This window comes from Equus przewalskii, chromosome 12 (genome assembly GCF_037783145.1).
Source record: "Equus przewalskii isolate Varuska chromosome 12, EquPr2, whole genome shotgun sequence".
NCBI classification, from domain to species: domain Eukaryota; kingdom Metazoa; phylum Chordata; class Mammalia; order Perissodactyla; family Equidae; genus Equus; species Equus przewalskii.
This window is the reverse complement of record NC_091842.1, coordinates 11,300,094-11,322,357: the sequence shown is the minus strand read 5'-3', so window position 1 is coordinate 11,322,357 and position 22,264 is coordinate 11,300,094. Positions and strand designations below refer to the sequence as shown.

The following is a 22,264-nucleotide window of genomic DNA, read 5'->3' as shown; positions in this document are numbered from 1 at the left end:
GATGGGGAGTCGGGGTAAATGGCCCCAATACTTCATTGATCCTTTCATTGATCCATTTAACAAATATTTACTGAGGGAGTATTATGGACCAGGCGCTGGTCTCGGCTCTGGGATTCCTCACTGCCGTACCCTGTCCTCATGGAGCTGACATTCAAGCTCCATGAGGCCGGTCTTCTCACATCTTCTCAGACTTCTGGAGACGTTTGCAGGATGTAAACAGGAGACGGTCTTCCGTGGGCATTGACTTTCCCTCATTCATGTGGATGATAATAATAACACACTTATCTAGTGTTTACTTCGTGCCAAGCACAATTCTAAGTGCTTTATGTATATTAACTCACTTACTCCCCACAACACCCGCCTCTCCAGGCCTGTTATGAGGATTTAAGAGTAAATGTACATAAAGCACTTGCAACAGTGCCTGGCAAATAGCACTATGGAAGAGTTATCACAATATTACTATCATCCTCTTTTTATAGAGGAAAAATTGAGGCTCAGAGAGGTCAACTAGCCCAAGGATGCATCGTTGGGGAGGTGCGCAGCCAGACTGTCTGTCTCCAGAGCCTCTGCTTTCAGCCACTTTTTACTGTGTGGGTGACAGATGCACCCAGCCTCTTAAGTGCTCCTTGCTGCTGCAGACACAGGTTGTAGTGGCTCTCTGAAAGGTGAAATCCTGGCAGTTTGTGCTCTGCTGTCTTCACGTACTCACACCCTGCCAGGAAGGTCCCCATAAGACACCCCCTTGACCCTGTGTTCCCTTCTAGATGCCACTTTCCCTTGAGAGGGTCACCTACAGTTGCTGTCTGTCCCTCCTCCCCTCCCACTTACCTCCAGCCCCCTGCCTTTGGGCTCCTCCTCCCCCCATGCACCCCAGGCTCGCTGCTGCACAGACTCACTTGCCTCCCTCGTTGCCAAATCCAACACTTGCTTTCCAGCGCTCTTCTTGCCTTCCCCTCAGACCTCCTTCTTGAACCACTCTTTCTCTGCCAATCCAGAATTCTCACCAGACTCTCCTTCCTCGACAGTGCCTCTTCCTTTGCCTGTCCCTCATCGGCCTGCTCTCCTTCTACCCTATGGCAAGCTCCAGGCAATGCCATCCCCTTTGGCCTCTGCTGAGGACCCTCTATCCTCTATCTGCCCTGCCTTCCCCCAAAGCTACACAACCACGTATCGCACTGCCGCTCGACCTCTCCCTCTGAATGTTCCACAGCTCCCTTAACCTTGAAGGAATTGAAACAGACCTCATCATTTCCAAGACTGTAGCCCACAGGCTTCCTCCTTCAACCTGACCCTCATGCTCCCCATCCCCAGGAAAGGCACCACCATCCAGACACTTTGCAAGCTGAAAACAGTCATTTTCAGCTCCTCCCCACACCCCACTGCCCTATGATATCTGTTACAGAGGCCTGGCTGGTTGACCTTGTAAGATCAATCCCCGTGGCCAGTGCCTGGTCCAAAGCCCCAGTGCACGGTTGCATATTCTAGCTGTAAGTCCTCTGGTTCTTCTGTGTGAGCCCCTGCCACAGCATGGCTACTGACAGACGGGTGGTGTGGTTCTACCACTGGGAAGCGAACCTGGAAGTGAGAGTGCCAAACTCTAACCACTAGGCCATCAGGGCTGGCTCTCAGAGCATCCCCTTTTATATATCCTCTTGCATTAGCTTCCTGTATCCCTTACAGCTGCTTCTCAAACTTAAATGTGCATTTGAATAACCTGGGGGGGGGGGGACTTTAAAAACTCTTCATGACCAGGTCCAACATAGACCAATTAAATCAGAACTCCTGGATGTGGGGTTCAGACATCAGCATTTTTTAAGGTGATTGCAACATACAGCCAAGGCTAAGAACCACTGTAATAAAGACTTTGAGCTGCAAATAACATGTCTGGGGCTCGAGTTAGGTCAATCAGTGGCTCTGAAACTTTAGCATGCATCAGAGTCACTTAGCGGGCTTGTTACAATACAGATTGTCAGGCCCCCACCTCCAGAGTTTCTGAGTCAGCAGGTCTGGGATGGATTCCATGCATTTGCAATGGTGCTTGTCCAGGGCTCACACTTTGAGAACCAATGCTTAAACAATGAGGAAATTTATGGTTTCACCTAACACAGATGCAAGGGGTAGGGAGGGCTCCAGTTAGTGCAAGGTGGATCTTCAATTGCAAATTGAAGTTGTGCTTCCATTCATTCTTTGGCTCCTGCTTTCTGGTGAGGCCAAGTTTCCCAGCAGATGTTCAAGGTGCTTTGGGGCTGGGCCCCGCTACCCCTCCAGCCTCATTTCTCTCCACAGCCTCCTTCCCTTCACATTCCAAGGAGTCCTGAATCTCCAGTGGTTCTTGGGATGTTTCATTCGGCTTTGCCCTCGCAAGGCATGATCAGCCCAGGAGGGAGGCGGCATAGGTTTTTCTGTCTCCCAGCACATGCCCCCTCCCACTGCATCCTTTCCTATGGCACCATCTGCAACACTCACCCAGACCAGCTGGCACGGTCACTCCCTTCTGCACAGGAATCACTTACTTCTACCTCCACACCTTTGTTCATGACTCACTTCCCACCCAGAATTCCCTCCTACCCTCTGCTTCACCTGTCTAAATACTCACCCTAAAGGGACAGCCAAGTCTCACTGTCCCTCAGGATCCACCAGCACATCTCTTTCCCTGATCTGCCCAGCTTTCCCAAATCCTGCTTTGTGTCATTAGCTGTCCTTCCGAGTATTGGCCTTGGCCTCCAACTGGGCTGTATGACACTTGAGGGTGAGGGCAAGGCCTTTCCACAGCCCAGTGGCAAGGTGGGAGGAGCATGGATCTTGGAGTGTAGCAGACTCCAGTTGGACTCTGGGTTCTCTGGCTGGCTTCCTCGTTGACCTTGGGTAAGTTACTTGACCTGAGCCTAGTTTTTTTTCACCTGTTTACGTTAGTTCATAGCATCACTTGTCTTAAGGCCGCTCTAAAGATCAACTGAACTCATCGATGTGAAAGAATCTTGTAGTCTCCACTGAGCTGTACAGAGCTGAGCCCTACTCTTGCTTCTCCTTGTCCCCACATCAATAGATTGGAGTCACAGACCTGCATGTGTCCCTAGGTTCACTCTTCACCCGCACAACCTCTGGAAAGTCACTTAATGAGCACCTCCTAGAGCATCAGTCTCCTAATCTGTGGGATGGGAATGTGAGAAAATGCAATGGAATGCAAAGCTCAATAAATGTCACATGCAAAATGCTTGGTGAATGAAATTCTTCTTAAAAGTACAGCTTCGTCTCTAGGTGGTGGAGAAACTGGTCCATCATTGGGCCTACAGTTCTGAATAGCAAATTAAGGAGGAAAAACGCCAGGATGCTCTGGATACCTCCTCCCAGCCCTCCCCACCTCACTGCCCACAGCTGAGTCAATGCCAATCTCCCCTTCCCTCCAAGGACAAAAGGGAAGGAAATGAGGCCACTTTACTTGCTCTCTGACTGGATCTGTTTCCTCAGCCGGGGTTGCTGGCGTGTCTGTCTGTCATCTAGTCTCTGCAGCAGCCTCTCTCCTCAGAGAGTCCTGCACCATCTGGAGAGGCGCCCTCGTGGACATGGAAATGTTCAAATCTGGAATCCCTGGCCCTGGTACTTCCACTCGCTCTGGGGTGCGGGGCTGGGAAGCCCACGGAGCATGCCTATTCTGGGAACATTCCCTCTCCAGTTAAGCAGGTCTAATCCAAATTCTATCAAATTAGTCTTTCAGAATAGCTCCTTTATGGTGAAATCCGAATAAGCTCTGTAGATGGTATCAACGCCAATTTCCTGATTTGGATATTGTGTCACAGTTATGTAAGATGTTAGCATTGGGGGAAACTGGGCGAAGGGTACATGGAACCTTCCTGTTCATTTTTTTCAACTCCCTGTGAATCTATAATTAGTTCAAAGTAAAAAATGTCCTGTTAAAAATCTCATTTTCAACTTCCTTTCCACTCCCCAGCCACCCATTATCACTTCCCTCTTGGATACTTGCGACCACCCCCTGGTTTTCCTCCTGTCTTTAGTCTTGGCTCACGCTGGCCCTCCCAGAGAATCTCTGAGACCGGATCTTGCCCTGTCTTGCCCTGTAATAACCGGCGGGGGCTCCTCTCTGGTTGCGGGAGTGAGCCGGCACTCAAGGCCCTCCAGACCCTTCCAATCTTATCTGCGGCTGTTTATTTTGCTGTGCCCCGATTCCCCACCGTGTCTCTCCATTTCAGGTCTTTGCGGAGAGAGTCCCGCGCTCGAGCCCAGGACTACCCTTTCCCTCTCCATTAACTGTAAAAGCCCCGGAGTTTCCCGTTAAAGAGAGTAATAACGCCGCCTTGCCTCCCTGAAAGGATCCAGTCTGTGACGGCTGCAACAACGCCTTTAATAAACGATTATCAGTAACTTGTTCAAGGGAAAGCCTGAGCGGGGCCTGCACATCTTCGCCCCAGCCCTCGGCGACAACAAGGCCTCAGCAGCCAGGCCCCTCTAACGAGCAGGCCCCGCCCCCGAGACGCTCCAACGGCCAGGCCCCGCCCCCGAGGCGCTCCTAAGGCCAGGCCCCGCCCCCGAGACCCTCCTAAGGTCAGGCCCCGCCCCCGAGACGCTCCAACGGCCAGGCCCCGCCCCCGAGGCGCTCCTAAGGCCGGGCCCCGCCCCCGAGACCCTCCTAAGGTCAGGCCCCGCCCCCGAGACGCTTCAACGGCCAGGCCCCGCCCCCGAGACGCTCCAACGGCCAGGCCTCGCCCCGCGTGCGTGCGCGGCCCCGCGGAGGCGTGCAGGCGCCCGCGTAGGCAGAGGCTGAGGTGGCAGAGGCCCCGCCAACATGGAGCTGCCGCAGATCCCGGAGCTGATGGGGCTGTCGCTCTTGCTCGGGTTGCTGGCCCTGATGGCGACGGCCGCGGTAGCGCGGGGATGGCTGCGCGCGGAGGAGGAGACATGCGGCGGGTCGGCGGGTCAGTGGGGCGGGAGCGGGGAGGGGCCGCCGCGGGGACCGCGCTCCCGCCTCCGGGGTGGTCCGACCTGCGAGGGTGCCGGGGACCGCTCAGTTTCTCCTCGGGTGAAAGGAGCTTCGCTTCCCGGGACGACGTGCCGCCTCGCGGGCTGGTCGCGCGCCGTCCGGAGGCCCAGTGGGAAGCGGCGTCCCGCGCTGCCGCTGTCGGTGGCCGAGCCCCGGCCTCTGCCCGGGCCCTGCGTGGGCCCTGCGAACTCGCAAGCGCACTGCTAGGTCGTTACTTCATGAAAAAGGGGGGCGTTCATTCATGGGCGCTCGGACTAGCTCCCCGACATGCGGCCACCTCCGTGGGCTTTGAGGTCTTTTCCTTTAGGGAGTCCACTGTCGGGGAAGGAGAGGAGCATCTAAAAGTGTAAGGGAAAGGTAGAGCGTAAGAGGGTTCATAGAAGAGGTCAGTACCTGAAACGGGAAACCCAACGGTGGCAGGTCAGGAAATCTTCACTAAGAGTCGGGAACATGTGAGATGGGGTCCTGAGGAAGGATGTGTGGGAGTTTCCCCGGAGGCCGAGGAGGGAAGAACGCTGCTGGCAGGGAAGGCAGGGAGCCCTGAGACAGCACGTGGTGTGACTCCAGGGTGAGAGCAGAGGAGGGAGCTCAGCAGAGAGGGCTGGACAGGTAGGCAGAGGGCAGGTTGTGGCCATCTTTATGTGGGGGGCGCAGGAGTTGTTTTCCTGTAGGAATTGGGGAGCATCTGCAGCCATCTAACACATGCCGACTTTGTGCCTGGCCTGATTCTCACTTAAGTGAGCTATCTTATGCAAAAGTGACAGGCACTATTCCTGGCACAGGCTAGGTGCTCAACATGTTGACTACCTCTTGGTCCTGAATTCTCTGGGATTCCTTTGAGCCTTGAATACTTGTGCTGGTACTCTGCTTGTCATTTTTGTGTATATTATCTCATTCAATTCTCCCAACTTCTCTTTAAGGAAACCAAGACCCAGAGCAATTAAGTAACTTACGCATGGCCAGGGCCACCAGATTGGGTTGTGCACATTATTCCCTACGTAGGGATGACTGGCCAAGGATCTCTACTCCCCTGGCCATGCCATGTACCCACTGAGCTGCCCCAGCCCAGACATGCTGCCTTTTCTAGTGTGCATCAAGGTTCTATATGGACTAACAGCATGCAGCTTCCTTAGGATCACTCAGTGGTAGAGACACAATCCAAGCCCAGGTCTGATTCCAAAGCCTCTGTTTTTGCCCACATCACTGTCTTCTCGAGGATGGGCCACATCTTGTCATTTCTTGCTGCTCCACTCAATGCCTGGCCAATCAAAGGTGATCAGTAAATGCTTGTTGATTGAGTGAATGGATGGTTGACATGGCCTTTCTTTATAGGCCAAAAAGCAAATGGACTTCCCCTTGACAAGTCCTCGAGATCCAAGAAGCAGAAACAGCATCAGCGAATTCGCAAGGAGAAACCTCAACAACACAACTTCACCCATCGCCTCTTGGCTGCGGCACTGAAGGTACATGGGTACCCATGCACAAACACTCACACCCCTGCAGACTTTTCCTTTGTAGCATTCTGTGCATGTTACAGACCCCTCTGCTTCTGACCAAAATCAGTGGGGATGCCTCATACTGTCTCTTCTCATCACATCCCATCAGCAGCTTGCTGTTAATCCAGGCAGCAGGGTCCCAGAGTCATGGCTGCAGGTTGGGCTTCCCCATCTAGCCAAGGGGTCCCTGTTCACACTTCCTGCAACCCCTCCCCTAGAGCCACAGTGGGAACATATCTTGCATGGACTTTAGCAGCAATGGCAAGTACCTGGCCACCTGTGCAGATGACCGCACTGTCCGCATCTGGAGCACCAAGGACTTCCTGCAGCGGGAGCACCGTAGCATGAGAGCCAATGTGGAGCTGGACCATGCCACTTTGGTGCGCTTCAGCCCTGACTGCAGGTGGGACAGGATGGAGCCTCAGGTTTGCCTGCAGAAGCCCAGCTCCAGGCTTATGTCTTTCCCATTCCTGGTTTGGGATAGTGAGTGGGGGTACCCAGAGTCTCCCTTGGAGTGGCAGAAAGAGAGCATCCAGATGGCCTAAGCACTGCCCGGGGCTTCCTGAAGGGCTAAGCAGCTACACAGCAAGGAAGCAGAGAAGGAAAGATCTGTTCCCACCTGGGAAGTACCAAAGTCTGGGTCCCAGATTAGTCTTGGGAGCCATAATGGTTTTCTAAACCCTAGAGAGAAACCAAAGGAGCCAAAGCTATGAGAACTATCTTCTGATAGTTCTAAGAGATTTTGAACCCAGGGGTTAAGTTCTGAGGTTGGACTGTAAGGCGTGAAGGGAGGTTTGGTTTTCCTCAGAGCCTTGCATAGGCCCTGGCACACACAGGCCTCCGTGTCCAAATGAGTGACTTGTCCGCTCCCTGTCCCTAGAGCCTTCATTGTCTGGCTGGCCAATGGAGACACCCTCCGTGTCTTCAAGATGACCAAGCGAGAGGATGGGGGCTATACCTTCACGGCCACCCCAGAGGACTTTCCTAAAAAGCACAAGGCACCCATCATCAACATCGCCATTGCTGACACAGGTGAGAGGCATTGAGAGGGTGCAGCTCGCCCAAGGCAAGAGAGAACTGCCTCAGTTATATTTGCTGAATGAGTTCATGCTGCCTGAGAGTTATGCCTAGCCTCAGTATGGCAAAGGGGGTCTGCCTCTGGGCTCCCCTGGAGTCCTAGGAGCCACAGCAAGTCCCCAGGGGAAGCAGGTAAGAGCCACAGTCTTCAGCAAAGTCCTCATCTGTGGTGACCCTTGGCCTTGGAGGGGAGCATGCATACTTTGGACAGCAGAGGCCTTCATAAGCGTCTCCTTGGAGAATGACAGTTGGTCAGGTCATTGACCTCAGCTCCTGTCACTCCCCTCCCCACTCAGGGAAGTTCATCATGACTGCTTCCAGTGACACGACTATCCTCATCTGGAATCTGAAAGGTCAAGTGTTGTCTACCATCAACACCAACCAGATGAACAATATACATGCTGCTATATCCCCTTGTAGCAGGTGAGGAAGGAGAGATTTGGCATCTGGGACGGGCGAAGGTTGGGGCTGGGGGCCAGAGGCAGAGCGGAGAGCTAGCTTCATGTAGTGGAAAGAGCATATAATGTGCAATCGGGACACCTGGGTTCAAGTCCTTAGTCTCTATTTCTTCATCTGTTGTTTTTAAAAGGTTGGGCTGGGGGCTTGGGGGTACTGCGTATCTTATAGCATGGCTGTGAGGATGAACTGAGGTTGTGTATAAAAGCACTTTTAAAAGATACAGTGTCATTTAGATATAAGATTATTAACTTTCTCAGGAAAGAGGTTTAGTGGGTTTGCAGGAACAAGCTGCCTTTAAAATTAAGTTTCAAAGGAACCTGGGTTGTATGGCAGGTTTGTGGCCTCATGTGGCTTCACTCCGGATGTAAAAGTTTGGGAAGTCTGCTTTGGCAAAAAAGGGGACTTCCAAGAGGTTGTGCGAGCTTTTGAACTGAAAGGCCACTCAGCAGCTGTCCTCTTCTTCGCTTTCTCCAATGATTCCCGGAGGTGAGTGAATCCTCTCTGACTTCTTACCTGATTCCTGGCCCTCAGCCCCTCTTGGCACCCTGGGTCCTTCTGCCTGTCTCTTTGGCAGCTCTGAAGTGGGTGGGGTGGCCAGCCCTCAGCAGGAAGTAGACACAGCAGTGGAGCTGGCTTCCTAGCTGGAGCCCCTAGTGCTGTCCCAGCACCCTCCCTTCCAGGGTGTATTGGGCCTAGAGCCATGATTTTCCACGCTGCAGGATGGCCTCTGTCTCCAAGGATGGCACATGGAAACTGTGGGACACAGACGTGGAATACAAGAAGCAGCAGGACCCCTACTTGCTGAGGACAGGCCGCTTTGAAGAGGCAAGCACCATGCCATGCCGCCTGGCACTGTCCCCTGACGCCCAGGTCTTGGCCTTGGCCAGTGGCAGCAGTATTCATCTCTACAACACCCGGCGGGGTGAGGAGGAGGAGCACTTTGAGCAGGTCCATGGGGAGTGCGTCGCTGGCCTGTCCTTTGACGTCACTGGCCGGCTCCTGGCCTCCTGTGGGGACCGGGCAGTGCGGCTCTTCCACAACACCCCCGGCCACCGGGCGGTGGTGGAGGAAATGCAGGGCCTCCTGAAGCGGGCGTCCAACGAGAGCACCCGCCAGAGGCTGCAGCAGCAGCTGAGCCAGGCCCAAGAGGCCCTGAAGAGCCTGGGTGTCTTGAAGAAATGACTCTGGGAGGGTGTGGCAGGAAGGATCTTGCCTGCTGCCACTTTTCTTCCCAGGTGCTCCCCAACTGGAAACCTTTTGAAAAGAGTATCCTGATTTTCTTAATGGTGGCCCCTCTCTCCTTTTTCCCGTTGAAACTGTTCTTGCCTACTTAGATCTCTCTTCTTGCTGGTTGTGACTCCTGGCCTTGCTAGACCTCCCAGGCTAATGACCAAGGTGCTTCTTTTTGTCCCGGGCCCAAGAGGTGGAATCTGTCTTCACCAGGCGCTGAGGAGAGTGGTACGTAGAAGAGAGAGAGAATGTGGTCTCTGACCTTGTGGCAACACACACCCTGGTACCCAAAGAAGTTTGTAGTAGTGGAGGCAAACCATAAGGAACACTTGAGTACTGACCAGCGCTTCTGCAGGGATGGGAACTGGGCTATCTTCCAATTACAGGACTGCGGGATAGTGTCAGGGAAAGGCTAGACTTAAGCCAGGCAAAGCTCCTAACTCCATCACAAAGTAATTAAGGGATTTCATTCAGTGCCTCAGTTTTCTTATTTGTAAAATGGAGAATAATCCTCTCTTGACCTCCTTACAAAGATGTTATCAGGGTAAGAGAGTATACAGTCCCTAGATCTGGAAGACAAGTGGAAAAGAGTAGTAATACATGTTATCTGTTGTCCACTATCATTTATTAACTACTGGGTGAAAATGGGTCTCACACAGTGTAGTTTGAAACTAAATTAGAAACACATGCCTTGAGAAGGTGAAGTTTCTGGAACTTGATCATGCATTTCGTATCTGGTTCTGCTTTAAGTTGTGTGGAGCAATCATAGAACCTGAAGATGGGGCTGCTCTCTTCCAAGAGTTATATCCTGTCTTCAGCTCCTCAAACATTTGAGTGCCTGTTCTGTGCCCATGACTGCACTAGGCACCGGAGAGTGATATGAAGAAGACGTGATCTCTACCATCAGAGGTGGCTGGTGGGAGAGAGGGACACGTGTCTGTTAAGTGATTTCTCTTCACTTACTCATAGCTGTAGAAGGCTGTCGCCAAAGTCAGGGCAAGGGAGGGGTCTAAATCAGGACAGAGGCAATGGGTTTGAAGTTGAAGGGACAGGTTTGATAAGAGATTAGGTATTTAGAAGTCTGAACTTCTGGATATGAGGACTGCTTGGATGTGGGAGGTGAAGGAAATGAGGGATCTAGGAAGACTTGATTGAGTCTAGGCAAAATTTAGTCATCCAAAATCAAATTCTTATTCCCTCTCCCTAAAACTGGGACTTCTCCTAGTTGCCTCCAACTCATAAATTGTGGTTTGAACAAGCCACAACCTTGGAGTTCTCCTTAATTACTCCCTTTTCATTACTCCCTCCGCCCCACTGCCACTACTACTGTCCACCCCATCAGAAAATTCTTCTGGTTATAGTCCAGATTATATCCTGAATCTGCTACTTCTCTCCATCTCTCTGTTACCAGCCTGGTCCTAGCCACTAGCACCTACTGGGTTGCTATAACATAGCTTCTTGGGCTCTCTGCTTCCTCTCGTGCCTCATTAAATCACTTTTCTACATAGCAGAGTGACCATTTGAAAATATAAATCAGATTATAGTGGTCCCACACCCTTCAAAGGCTTCTCATCACACTTAGAATAAAATCCAAAATTCTCACCATGGCCTTCAAGGGCTGTGTAATCTGGCTTCTTCCTTACTCTGTAATCTTGTTACTGCTCTCCCAGCCACCCCAACCTTGCTGTTCCTCAACCAAGCCAAGTTATTTCCAGCCTCAAGGGGGACTTGTGCCCATGCTGTTCCCTCTGCCTGGAAGCATTTTGCTTTTAGGTTGGCAGACTTGTCGTGCATGTCATAATTCAGTTCTCAGTTTCAGTTAGACTTCAGAGAGGCCCTCCCTGACTACCCAGTCTGAAGTAGCCCTTTCCACCAATCATATCACATCCATCACGTTAGCTTGCTTTATTTATTTTGTACTACTTAATGCTAGCTGAAATGATCTTGTTTGGATATTTGTTTGCTTCAGGGGTTTCAGCTTAAATGCTGTGGATATCAAGTGGGTAATGTAAATGCATGAATTGGGCCACAGTTGTCCGATATAAGACAGTAGGAAATGGGACTGAAGTGATCTCTGGGGGGGCGTGTGTCCTGGGTAAGGGGCAGGAGTGGCCGCTACTTACTATTAAGGAATCCTGCACAAGTTGCCAGTTGAGAGAAGCTAGGAGTTGGCAATTATAAAAGGAAAAAATTAAGCACCGTGTTGACCAAACAACACTAATGTGGGCCAGATGCAGCCCACCAGTCTCTCCTTGGCGGCTTCTGGATTGTTCATTAACCCACTGGAATGTGAGCTCCATAAGAATAGAATGCTTGTCTGTCTGACTTGCTCCGTATCCCAAGCACAGTACCTGGGACAGAGTAAGCACTCAGTAAGTGTTGAACTCAAACCAGGGGCAGCCGACAGACGTTTCAGTGCCCTCTGTGTATCCTCCCACTCCCGGTTTGCACTGTGGTTTTATGTTCCTGGTAAGAGGCTTCTGATTGGTAATGCTATGTGTATGGCTCCTGGTGAATATTTGCTTTCTGGTTGTCAGATTATGAGACTCAAACACTTCTTTGCCTATCTGCTTGGCTCTGGCTTTACTCTCGCTGTAGATCCAGGAGAGCAAGTGCCCAGAGAAGGTTGAGTTACTGGAGTCAGAAGTCTTCAGTTTCAGTTTCAGCTGGGTCATTACTCGCTTGAGACCTTGAGCAGATCACTTGACCTCTCTGAGTTTGCTTCCTCAACTGTAAAATGGGAATAAATCCTGCCCTGTGTACCTTGCGGGGCTGTGAGTTTCTAATGAGCTCAGTGAAAGCACTACAGAGAAGTCATTATGGAGACTTCCTGAGGACAGAGCTCCTCTCACTAAAGACGAGGCTGCTGCTCTTGTAAGCAAGGAGAAGGCACCTGGGTATTAACATAGAGCTGAGGCTGCCGTAGATTTTGATCAGAAATCCTTGTGAGTGAAGGCAGCATTAATATTTTAATATTACTGTTTCAACGTCTGTGGATTTGAAATTTTTCAAAATAAAAGTTGAGAAATATTAAAAATGGCGGTATATAGCCTATTTTTACCAGTCATCAAAAATAGAAAAAATAGGGTCCCGCCTGGTGGCACAGTGGTTAAGTTTGCATGTTCTGCTTCGGCAGCCCACGGTTAACTGGTTCGAATCCCAGGTATGGACGTATACAGCACTTGTCAAGCCATGCTGTGGTAGGAGTCCCACATATAAAGTAGAGGAAGGTGGGCATGGATGTTAGCTCAGGGCCAGTCTTCCTCAGCAAAAAGAGGAGGATTGGCAGTGGATGTTAGCTCAGGGCTAATCTTCCTCAAAAGAAAAAAAAAAAGGAAAGAAAAGAAAAAATAGGGGCTGGCCTGGTGGCATAGTGGTTGTTTGGCAGGCTCCACTTCAGTGGCCCGGGATTGGCAGGTTCATATCCCAGACATGGACCTACATACTGCTCATCAAGCCATGCTTTGGCAGCGTCCCACATACAAAAAATAGAGGAAGATTGGCACAGATGTTAGCTCAGGGACAATCTTCCTCAAGCAAAAAGAGGAACATTGGCAACAGATGTTAGCTGAGGGCCAATCTTCCTTACTAAAAAAAGAAAGAAAATATAAGCCATGAAAGTACATTTAGAGACCTATTGATAGTCAGTTTCCATCAAGGTAATAAGAATATCGTATGTAAAAGATTGTTCTATAATGGGAAATTATAGGAGGTAAGTAGGAAGGAAGCACATAGTACTGTGATGAGTTATCAGTGATGGTAGGTTATTTCATATAGCATTAGATAGACCCAACATTGCCCCCAATTAGCCACATGTCTAGAAACTTAACAATTTGGAGATTCATATACTCCTCCACAAAATTCCAGAAATATAGGCCTTCCAGTGAGCATGGCTTGGTTTCAGCACACAGCTCTTAAGACTGAGTCCCACTGATGGGCACTAGTTGGCAGTGCAGAGCCAGCCACAGCTGCTGAAAGCATGATTCATACAAACCTCTGAATGTCTTCTGAGATTGTGACTGCATTTCCAAATCTTCATTTCTTCAAGCTTCCAGCTCTGATTCAGAATTCAGGGCACTTGGAAAATAAGTGCAGTTTCCACTTGCTTTCTATTCAGTATCCATCCTCCAGTTTGAGTCCATTTGGATTTTCTTGATCACATTAATAGCAGCCAACATTGAGTGCTGAGTGTTTATTTAATCCCTACCAATTCACTGGTGTCTCTGCCTCAGCCATTCTCCCAGTAACCACATCTTTGTTTTTATTTGGTGAACTACACTTCCCCAACTCTTAATCCATGTGATGTAAAGAGGATAGACCCAGACCCTCCTGGACATTCAATCAGCAGATCCCTGGACTTTCCTAGGACTTTAGGAAAGTGAAAATCTCTTTAATTTTCTGCTGGGATTGCTTAGTAAGTAGGATGTAAGCTTGTTACTATGTGCGGTCTTGCCTGAAAATGAAGCCAACATGGGAAAGCAGGGCCAGAGATGTAAAGAGACTACTTGCTAAGGATGCTGTTTACACTGCTGGATCCAGACACTCCTGAGGTTTCCACCATTGGACTTGTCAGTTATAAGAGCCAATGAATTCCTGTTTCTGATTAAGTCCATTTGCATTGGGATATTCCTGCAACCGAAAGAACGTTAACATCAGTATTATTAGAGAGTCCAAGTAAATGGCCCAAGGCACATAACCAATAACCGGCATGCCCAGATATTTAGGTTTATGCCTATCTGGTGCTAAAGCACATGCCTTTAACCACTAGGCCCATCTCTGACATTTGTAAAGCCAGAGGCAAGACTACAGATGGAGGCCCACATGCCATGTCTTGATATTTAAAAGTTATAAATCAAGCTGAGCTCAAATGTGTTCTACCCTCCTATCTTGACAGAACATCCAGGAAGGCCAAGTTCGAATTTAGAATTCTCAGACTCAGGTCTGTGCCACAATACGGTGTCAAAGCAGGCCATCCCATGGCTCCACTTCTCTTCCCTCCTCATTCTTTCCCACATTGCGAGGGACACTCCAGCCCACACCTCCAAGTGCCATCACATCCTTGCAAACCACCACCCTTTGGCTGCCCACCACTCGGGCCTTAGGGTGTGCACCATGGTGGCATCACCTCTGTGAGAATGGACCTAGGGAGAGGCTCATAGAGGCTCTGGAAGCAGGTTTGAATCTGGACAGGGATTCCAGGGTCGTGGGTACCTGGACTGTGGTCTGGTGGGTGAGGTGGGGACACAAGCTCTGGGTGTCACATTTCCTTGGTCCTGCAAACTCTGTGCCTCATGGAAAGAGGCATGGCAGGAGAAGGGCCAGGACAGCTCTCTCCAGAAGTCCTCTTCCCACGTGGAGCCCTGTCAACCTCTCTGTTAACCACACTTCATCTTTTCCCTGCAGTTTCAAGTGCAGTATACTGAGCTCTTCTTAACACATCCAAAATTAAACACAGTATTTTATTGTGAGTTCCTGGGGGTTTGGCCAGGTTGTCTCAGAGCTCTTCTGAAAGTTCTGGATATGTGGGAGCAGCCTTGTATATTTCCTTAACCAGTATCTGGGTCCTGATTCTTGGCTCTCCATTCTCGCCTTCAAGTTCTTCCGAGTATGCCAGAGACCAGCTGCAGCCAGGGTACCATGCAGAAACCGTTCACACTGTGGTCATTCCTGCATCGCATCCCGGGATCCATCTGACACGTTAGGAAGGAAGCCATGGGAGCTGAGCTCGCCAGCTTTCTCTCTGACACGCTGATAGAGCTTTTCCTCCTGCCTTCCTCGTAGATGTCCTCTCTGCAGCAAGTGAGCTCAGCCTTTTCATGCTTAAATGTCTCAGACTGCTTACTGGCTGGTAGTGTATGCCAGCTAATCGAGTGGGAGGTTTTTTGTTTGTTTTTGTAAAAATCTCAAACTTCTTATGGAAGACCCTATTTTATACTCTAATCTTCTGCTTTACTTTCTTTTCTTCTTTAATGGCACCTTTCTCCCACAGCTCAAACAGAGTTGATAATAGTGGCTAACACGGAGCACTCATGATCATGCAGACACTGTTCCCAGTGCTGTCCTGATAATAACTCGTTTCATCCAGCATTTCCATGAGATAGTTATGTTATAATTTCCATATCACAGATCAGGAACCAACAGCATTGCCCAGGTCACTTCTTAAGAGGCGTGTGGCTGAGCTGAGATTCAAACCCATAGAGTCTGGGTCTATGTTCTTAACGGTCCTTAAGCTGTGGCAGGTGCCACAATCACCTGGGACCTGGGTATTGCTACAAGGGTACAGGTCCTGTCCTGCCTCAACAGGCCCAGGCCTCTGTGGCCTTTATTAGCTCTCAGGTGATTCTGATGCCCAAGTCTGGGAACCACTGCACTGAGCTGTTCAGCCTTGATTTTGAATATTATCCACACGCCACTGCCCTGTCTGAGGCTGTGTTCCTATTCCTACGGGTGAGTGTTTTCTTGCTTGTGCCCAGGAGAGGAGAAACTGCAGGTGAGCCATCCAAGGAGCCTCTAGCGGGCTGTTCCACTCCCTGCTCAGCACCGAGAAATCCCCCGACGCTTGTCCCTGGTCACACGGGCCATCACCTTGGCTCTTTCAGGAGTCCCTCTTTGGAAACTGCCTTTCCCCCATTACCGCAGACTTACTTAACGGCTCCTCAGCGCTTTCACGAGCCTTAGCATTCCTCCATCGCTACCCCACGTTGTACTGTCATTTATCTGTGCTACAGTTCTCTGGAGGGCAGGTGGCATGTCTGACTAATTTCAGTATCCTCACAGCCTGATAGAGGGCCAATCAGTCAAAGAAAAGAACTTCCGCCTCCCTGGAACCTTCCCCAGTTACGCCGGGCCTCATGATCCCTGGGTGCCCACTTGGGTGCTTGTTCTGGATACCTCCCTTCTGAAGCGCCCATTTCCAACACCTGATGCAAGGGCAGCAGGCCTTTACCAGCCTGTGGTTTCGGGCACATCCTTTAAACTCCCAGAACCTGAGGCTGCTGTAAGATGAGGGTCAGAAACAGACTTGACTTGTAGGTTTTTAAACCACACAATACACAGATTAAGATGGCCTTCCCATCCTAACAGGGGGCTCTTCCGTCCCAGGGACTCTTCCCTTCCTTCTCCCTGCCTCAGGCTGACTACTTTCCCAGGGGCAGCAGGGTCTTCTCACCCCTGCACCCAACCCCTCAGGAGCATCAAGGACACCAGCTCCTTCATTTGCTGATCTTTCTCTAATTCTTGAAGCCCTGGATAATGTCTTGCATGTGGACATATTTTTATAATTACAGCTACCCCAGTAAAGTGTTTCAGAGACTAACATCTTGGGAAAAGGTGCATAAAGTTCTGTGTCTGTGTTGTCCATGTTTTCCACAATGAACGTGTACTTCTTTTATAAAATCAGTAAGATCATCACATGATATATGGAAAATCCTAATAATAACCTCTCGTGACATATATTTTCTCACTCACTTCATGGCTGCTCTAGTGAGGAAGCAATTATTACTCCCATATTGCAGATGGAAAAACTGAGGCTTGTTGAGGTTAAGTGGCAAGCAAGAATTCAACCCTGGGATGGAGTATAGAGTTGAAGCTTGTTTGTGGTGCTACCACACACCGCCTCTGACCTTGCATCCGGAGGTAAGTCCCTTGAGAGCAGGGACTTTATAGTCTTAGGAGTGTGTCTTGCTCCTCTCTCTATCCCTAGTGCACCCACACAAGTGAGCACACAGCACCACTGCGTATTTGTTGGTTAACATGATGAACGCGTATACTTACTGCTCAGCAGTGAATGAGCTCACTATGGCCACCACTTACCCCATCCACCATGCAACTGTGCTGCCAATAGAAATCATTCCATCACTTTCTGGGGTCTCTCCGTCCTCTGTGTTTACACACTGGAGCATGATCCTCCCAGCGACTGACAGCTGCTGAGTGAGATCATTAAGGCTTCAGAACTGAAACGCCAAACCCTGGGGTTGGAGGCTACAGTCACCTGAGTACCTTGAGGACTTCAGCTCATCTTCATCACAACCAGACGATTTGAACTCTGCACATGGGCAAGAAAAGGCAGCAGCTACCGAGAAGCCTTTGCAGCCGTGCAGTGGGGGTGGGGCAGGAGCATCTGCAGTTGCCAGACCCCTCAGACCTGTTTGCTCCCCTGGTCTCTCCAAGACTGCCTGGAATCCTTGCAACCCAGAATCATTGTCTCCCCATGTGGTGATTCTGGGGAATCAGCTGATGGAAGCAGAGGGCAGGGGGGCTGTTCCACATCAATGACAAAGCTTCCAGAGGCCATTGTGATGTTGCAAGATTCAACAGCCCACACCCTGGTGTTTGCTGACAGCATCATCTCTTTTCCCTCTGTCCAATAAGTGGTCCCCCTTCTCACTTTCTCTCAAGTCTTTCAGATCCAACTAATCAGATTTTTTTTCCCCTGAGGAAGATTTGCCCTGAGCTAACATCTGTGCCAATCTTTCTCTATTTTGTATGTGGGTCACCACCACAGCATGGCTGTCAATGAGTGGTATGGTTCCGTGCCTGGGAACCAAACTCTGGCCATTGAAGCAAAGCGCACCTAACTTAACCACCAGGCCACGGGGCCAGGCTTGGATCCAGCTAATCAATCAGATCTTAAATGAATGCTAAGTCCTCTGCCTTGGCGTTAACAGTTTATAAAATGATGTTTAGTCTGAGACACAGGCATGCACACAAACCATCCCCATAGAGCCAGCAGGTTTGACAGCCCAGGTGTGTTTCAGAGGCTTTGGGAGCCCAGAGGCAGGAAAAATAGCAACCATAACAACAAACCCAAAATGAAAGAGGTGTTGATGATGTTGGAGGTAATGTTGATGACTGTAGTAGTCTCTGGTCCTTGAGTGCTTCTTTCATCCTAACAACGTGGCCTCTGCCCTGAATGTCTTTAAGCCTTTTGTGATCTGGAGCTCAGGGCAAACATGAACTTCCTGATGTGCTGCATCCCAAGTTTCCCCAACCCCATGTTCATTCACTGGGAGTGGTAGTGATGCAGGCTCAGTGAGCTGAGCAGTCGAAAGAAAGATTTCTTGGACTCTCAAGGTCTGGCAGTAGTGCTCTTTTATTCAGAGAATAGCACGGAGCAGCATGGGGACAGGACCCATGGGCAGTAAAGAGCTGCAACATGGGGACAGGACCCATGGGTAGCAAGGAGCTGCAGCATGGAGACAGGACCCCCGGGCAGTGAAGAGCTGCGATGGGTTGAGGGTTAGGGCTAAACTTATAAGGCATAGGTATGTGAGTTATTTCTTTACAAGACAAAGGGAAGATCATGTTAAAAAAAAAAAAAGTCGTTAAAATGGTATCAGAGCAGCTGGAGTCTGGTTATTGGGTGGCCCTATAACTTTGGATAAAAATCAGATCAGATCAAGTCAGGATGTCCTATGCTTCCCAGAAGATGATATAGATGAGTATGGAGGGCAGACATCTTGGGGTTCTCTTCCCGGGGCAGCCTTGATCCTCATCAGTAGGACTGCCAGGGACTTGCCCACTGTGGCAGAGATTGCTAGTTCTCATCAGTGTCCATGCTTCTCTTTCTCCTGGATACAAGCCTAGACTTGAGATTAGGAGAGGCCAGGTGCTGAGTCCTGGCATGTGTGCGGAAGTGGTCTGTTGAGTCTGGGACTGCTTCTAGAAACCCTCCTGTGGTTCTCCAGGCTCTCTCTTCTCTTCTCTGCCAGCTGGGAGCAGAGGATGCAGTGGAGATTGCTGAGGCTCTAGATGGACGAGCCAGCAGATGGAGGGAACCTGGGCCCCTGAATGACTAGGTGGAGCAGGTCCTCCCCGACCCCAGTGTTGTGTTGTGACCGCGAACAGGAAATAAATTTGTATTGTGTTAAAGCCATGGGATGTGTGGGAGTTAATCTAGCCTATCCTGACTAATACACTTAGTAGAGAACACCTCTTCATTTATCCTTGTGATGTGATTTATAAGAAGAAACACAGATTTTGGTCTTTGTCCATGGTTCCTGGCTCACAGGTCCCATACATATTGCCTGGTAATTTTCTAAGTGATTGGAGCAATAGGGGCAACTTTTGTTATAATATTTGGTTTCTGTTTGCTGCTCTAGAAATAGCTCCAAAGGTAAAATAAAGGTGAAATGGGTATTTTTTGTTATTCATAACGAGATGCTTTCAACCACACCTGAGTTTATGTTAATGAGGTGATTTTTGGAAAGCCCCCAGATAACCACAGGATGGGGGCTGGTTGCCAAGGGAACCAGCCACAGGATGAGAGGGTTGGAACTTTCAGCCCCACCCTACCCAACCTCCAGCTAGAGATTAAGGTAACCCTAATGGCCAATGATTTGCTTAGTCACGAATATGTAATGAAGCCTCCATAAAAATCCCAAAAGGAGTTTGGAGTGATTCTGGTTTGGTGAACATGTGGAGGTGCTGGGAGGGTGGTACACCCAGAAAGGGCATAGGACTTTGTGTCCCTTCCCTGACCCCTGCCCTGAGCATCTCTTCTATCTGGCTCTTCCTGAGTTGCATCTTTTTATAATAAACTGGTAATCTAGTAAGTAAACCGTTTTCTTGAGTTCTGTTTGCTGCTCTAGCAAATTAATCAAACCCAAGGAGGAAGTCATGGGATCCTCTGATTTATGGCCAGTCAGTCAGAAGTACAGTTGACAACCTCGACTTTCCATTGGCCTCTGAATCGAATGGGGACTGGTAGGGGTAGAGGCAGTTTTGTAGGACTGAGCCCTTAACCTGTGGCATCTGATGTGCTAACTCCAGGTAGAGAGTGTCAGAACCGAATTGAATTGTAGGACATCCCACTGTTGTTGGAGAGTTGGTTGGTGTGGGAAAACCCCACACATTTGATGATCAGAATTGAAAGCTCTAGAGGAAGAAATCAAAGTGTTTTTCCTAAACAACCCCTGAGTCTGGGGGACTGGAAATGGTGTGGCAGCCAGATTTCTATATATCTAAACCATGATCCCTAATACCTTACTCTACCCTGAAACTGAGAACGAAGAGGTTAAAAACTCTTCCCTGGGCTAGAAGAAGAGGACAAAAACTTTGAGTTAAGTTTTGCTAACCTCAGCCGTGCATATTCATCAGCATCAACTGTTGTTTGAAACTAACCACGTCTTTCTGTCCGTCCTTAGTATAACAGCAAACTGTCTTTCCTAGAAAGTCAAGGTCCAGACATCAAGATTCAGCCTCACAAGGCCAAATGCAGGCTGAAGAGGAAAACTAACCAGAAAAACCCAGACAGTCAAGGAAAAGAAATTCAGTCTTCAAGGCCAAACACAGACTGGTGGGAAGATGACAACCAGCAAGGCCACATCCTCCCCCTTCCCTACCTAAAACCCCAGACAAAAAGGCCCTGCCTTTTTCCCCTCGAGGAGGAGGATCTGAGTTCTGACTCCCATGTCCTCATCTGGCTGCCTTTCTATAGTAAACCTCTTTCCTTGCCACAAGTCTGATGTTTCAGTTATTGGCCCTATTTTGCAGCAGGTAAAAGATCCTGTGTTTGGGTTCCCCACCCCAACTGTGATCGTGTTACTTACACCTTCTCTTCCAATTCAGGGGTACTTACTTTTGCTGCTGTACAGGCAGCTACAGCAGGGGAAAGACTTGAGTTCTATTTTGGCTCTGCCCCACACAGGTTATATGCAACCTTGTATAACTCATTAACCTTTCTGGTCTCAACTTGTTCAGCTGTTTCACAGTTCTTTATATCTAAGAGGCACTCAAGAAGTGTTGTTTTGTTTGATAAATTAACCAGAACTATATTGGGATTCCCTCAGTTTCAAGTGTCAGATACTTGACTCATCTTGTATTAAGCAAAGAAAAAGAGTTTGTTGGTTCATGTAATGAAAATTTTAGGTCTTCAGGCATGGCTAGATCTAGGCGCTCAACAGAGACCATCCGGAATCTGCCCATCTCCGTCTCTTAGCTCTGTTTTCCTGTGTGCTGACTTCACTATCAAGAAGGCTCTCCTCAGATGGTGATCAATATGGTTCAGTGGCTCCAGTCTTACAATCTTCCAGTTTAGCTGCTGGTGGAAAGAGAGTGACTCTTTCTAAAGACTTCCAGAAAAAGTCCTGCAGAGGACCCTGGTTAGTTCACATATCCATCCCTGAGCCGATGCTGTAACTGATGATATGCAGTGCTCTGACTGGCCAGACCTGAGCCACCTGTGTCCACCTGGGCCATCTGTGTCCATCTTGGAGGCAAAGGGCAGAGTCAGTCTCACCCAAACTCCAGGGACAGAGGTAGGGGAAGGTGGTTTTCCAACAAAGAAGAGAGAAGTTTGGCTACAGAGAGAGAGCTGCTGAGCAGTCAAAAGCATCAGATGACCACCACTCATAGCTACCTACATACATGTGACAAATGAAGGCTCTTGATGATCATTGTCAAAGACTCAGTGTGTGGACTCTGTTGAAGAAGTGTGCTCCCCTAGTACGTGGCTCGCCACACGTTAATTCAAAAGCCATCTTTTGCATAGTTTTTGCACCCCATACTCAGTGCTTGCCACTGGGAAGCAAAGATGGATGGATGGCATTCCTTCCATCCAGAAGGAGCCTGATCTAGCATCAGGAAATACAACAATAGCAGTAACATTGTGAATACTGATTATGGGGTAGGCAAGATTCGAAGTGCTTGATGCACATTAGGCTACTTAAACTTCGCCACACAGTTGGGTGGATCTTTCTGTTTCCGCCTTACAGATGGTGAGACTGAGAAACAAAGAGGTAAGGGACTTCCCCAAGGGGCAGAGTTAGGACATGAACTTGGCTCCAGCACTTGGGCTCTTACCCTCCTCTGCTCTGCAGCCTCCCAGCCATGCCTGTACCCAGAACATGGGCCAGAATGTGGTTACCTGCCATGGGTGAGGCACAGCCCTCTGCCCAGTATGGTACCTGGCACTCAGAAATGACAAAATGAGGACATCCAGGGTGTCATAGAGTATTATAGAACCCTCGGCTGGAGGGGCTTGGAAGTAGCAACAGGGCTGGGGAAG

The 22,264-nt window shown here is 49.6% G+C and overlaps 1 protein-coding gene and 1 long non-coding RNA gene across 4 annotated transcripts; both read left to right on the top strand.

Moving 5' to 3' along the window:
• The first annotated feature begins 4,647 nt into the window (after positions 1-4,647).
• On the top strand, positions 4,648-12,295 carry TBL2 (transducin beta like 2). 3 transcript variants are annotated; one of them, XM_070566427.1, is made up of 7 exons: positions 4,648-4,931; positions 6,329-6,459; positions 6,711-6,895; positions 7,373-7,524; positions 7,866-7,992; positions 8,362-8,514; positions 8,748-12,295. In XM_070566427.1, exons 1-7 carry the CDS (start codon positions 4,802-4,804, stop codon positions 9,208-9,210), a joined length of 1,341 nt encoding a protein of 446 aa, XP_070422528.1. In that variant the 5' UTR covers positions 4,648-4,801; the 3' UTR covers positions 9,211-12,295. The 3 variants fall into 3 exon arrangements, with proteins under 3 accessions (XP_070422528.1, XP_008536527.2, XP_070422529.1); XM_008538305.2 differs by having other exon boundaries at positions 4,743-5,203; XM_070566428.1 differs by lacking the exon at positions 4,648-4,931 and adding an exon at positions 4,935-5,342.
• Positions 12,296-14,854: 2,559 nt separating this feature from the next.
• LOC139074721 (uncharacterized) lies at positions 14,855-20,717 on the top strand. The gene is made up of 3 exons (XR_011524400.1): positions 14,855-15,057; positions 16,773-16,893; positions 20,428-20,717. It is a non-coding gene; the product is annotated as an uncharacterized lncRNA (long non-coding RNA).
• The last annotated feature ends 1,547 nt before the right edge of the window (positions 20,718-22,264 follow it).

Coding starts and splice junctions, on each gene's coding strand:
- TBL2 (XM_008538305.2), top strand. CDS start 4,891: ATGGCTGCGCGCGGAGGAGGAGACATGCGGCGGGTCGGCGGGTCAGTG. Junction 7,525..7,865: donor CATCGCCATTGCTGACACAG/GTGAGAGGCATT, acceptor CTCCCCACTCAG/GGAAGTTCATCATGACTGCT. Junction 8,515..8,747: donor TTCTCCAATGATTCCCGGAG/GTGAGTGAATCC, acceptor TCCACGCTGCAG/GATGGCCTCTGTCTCCAAGG.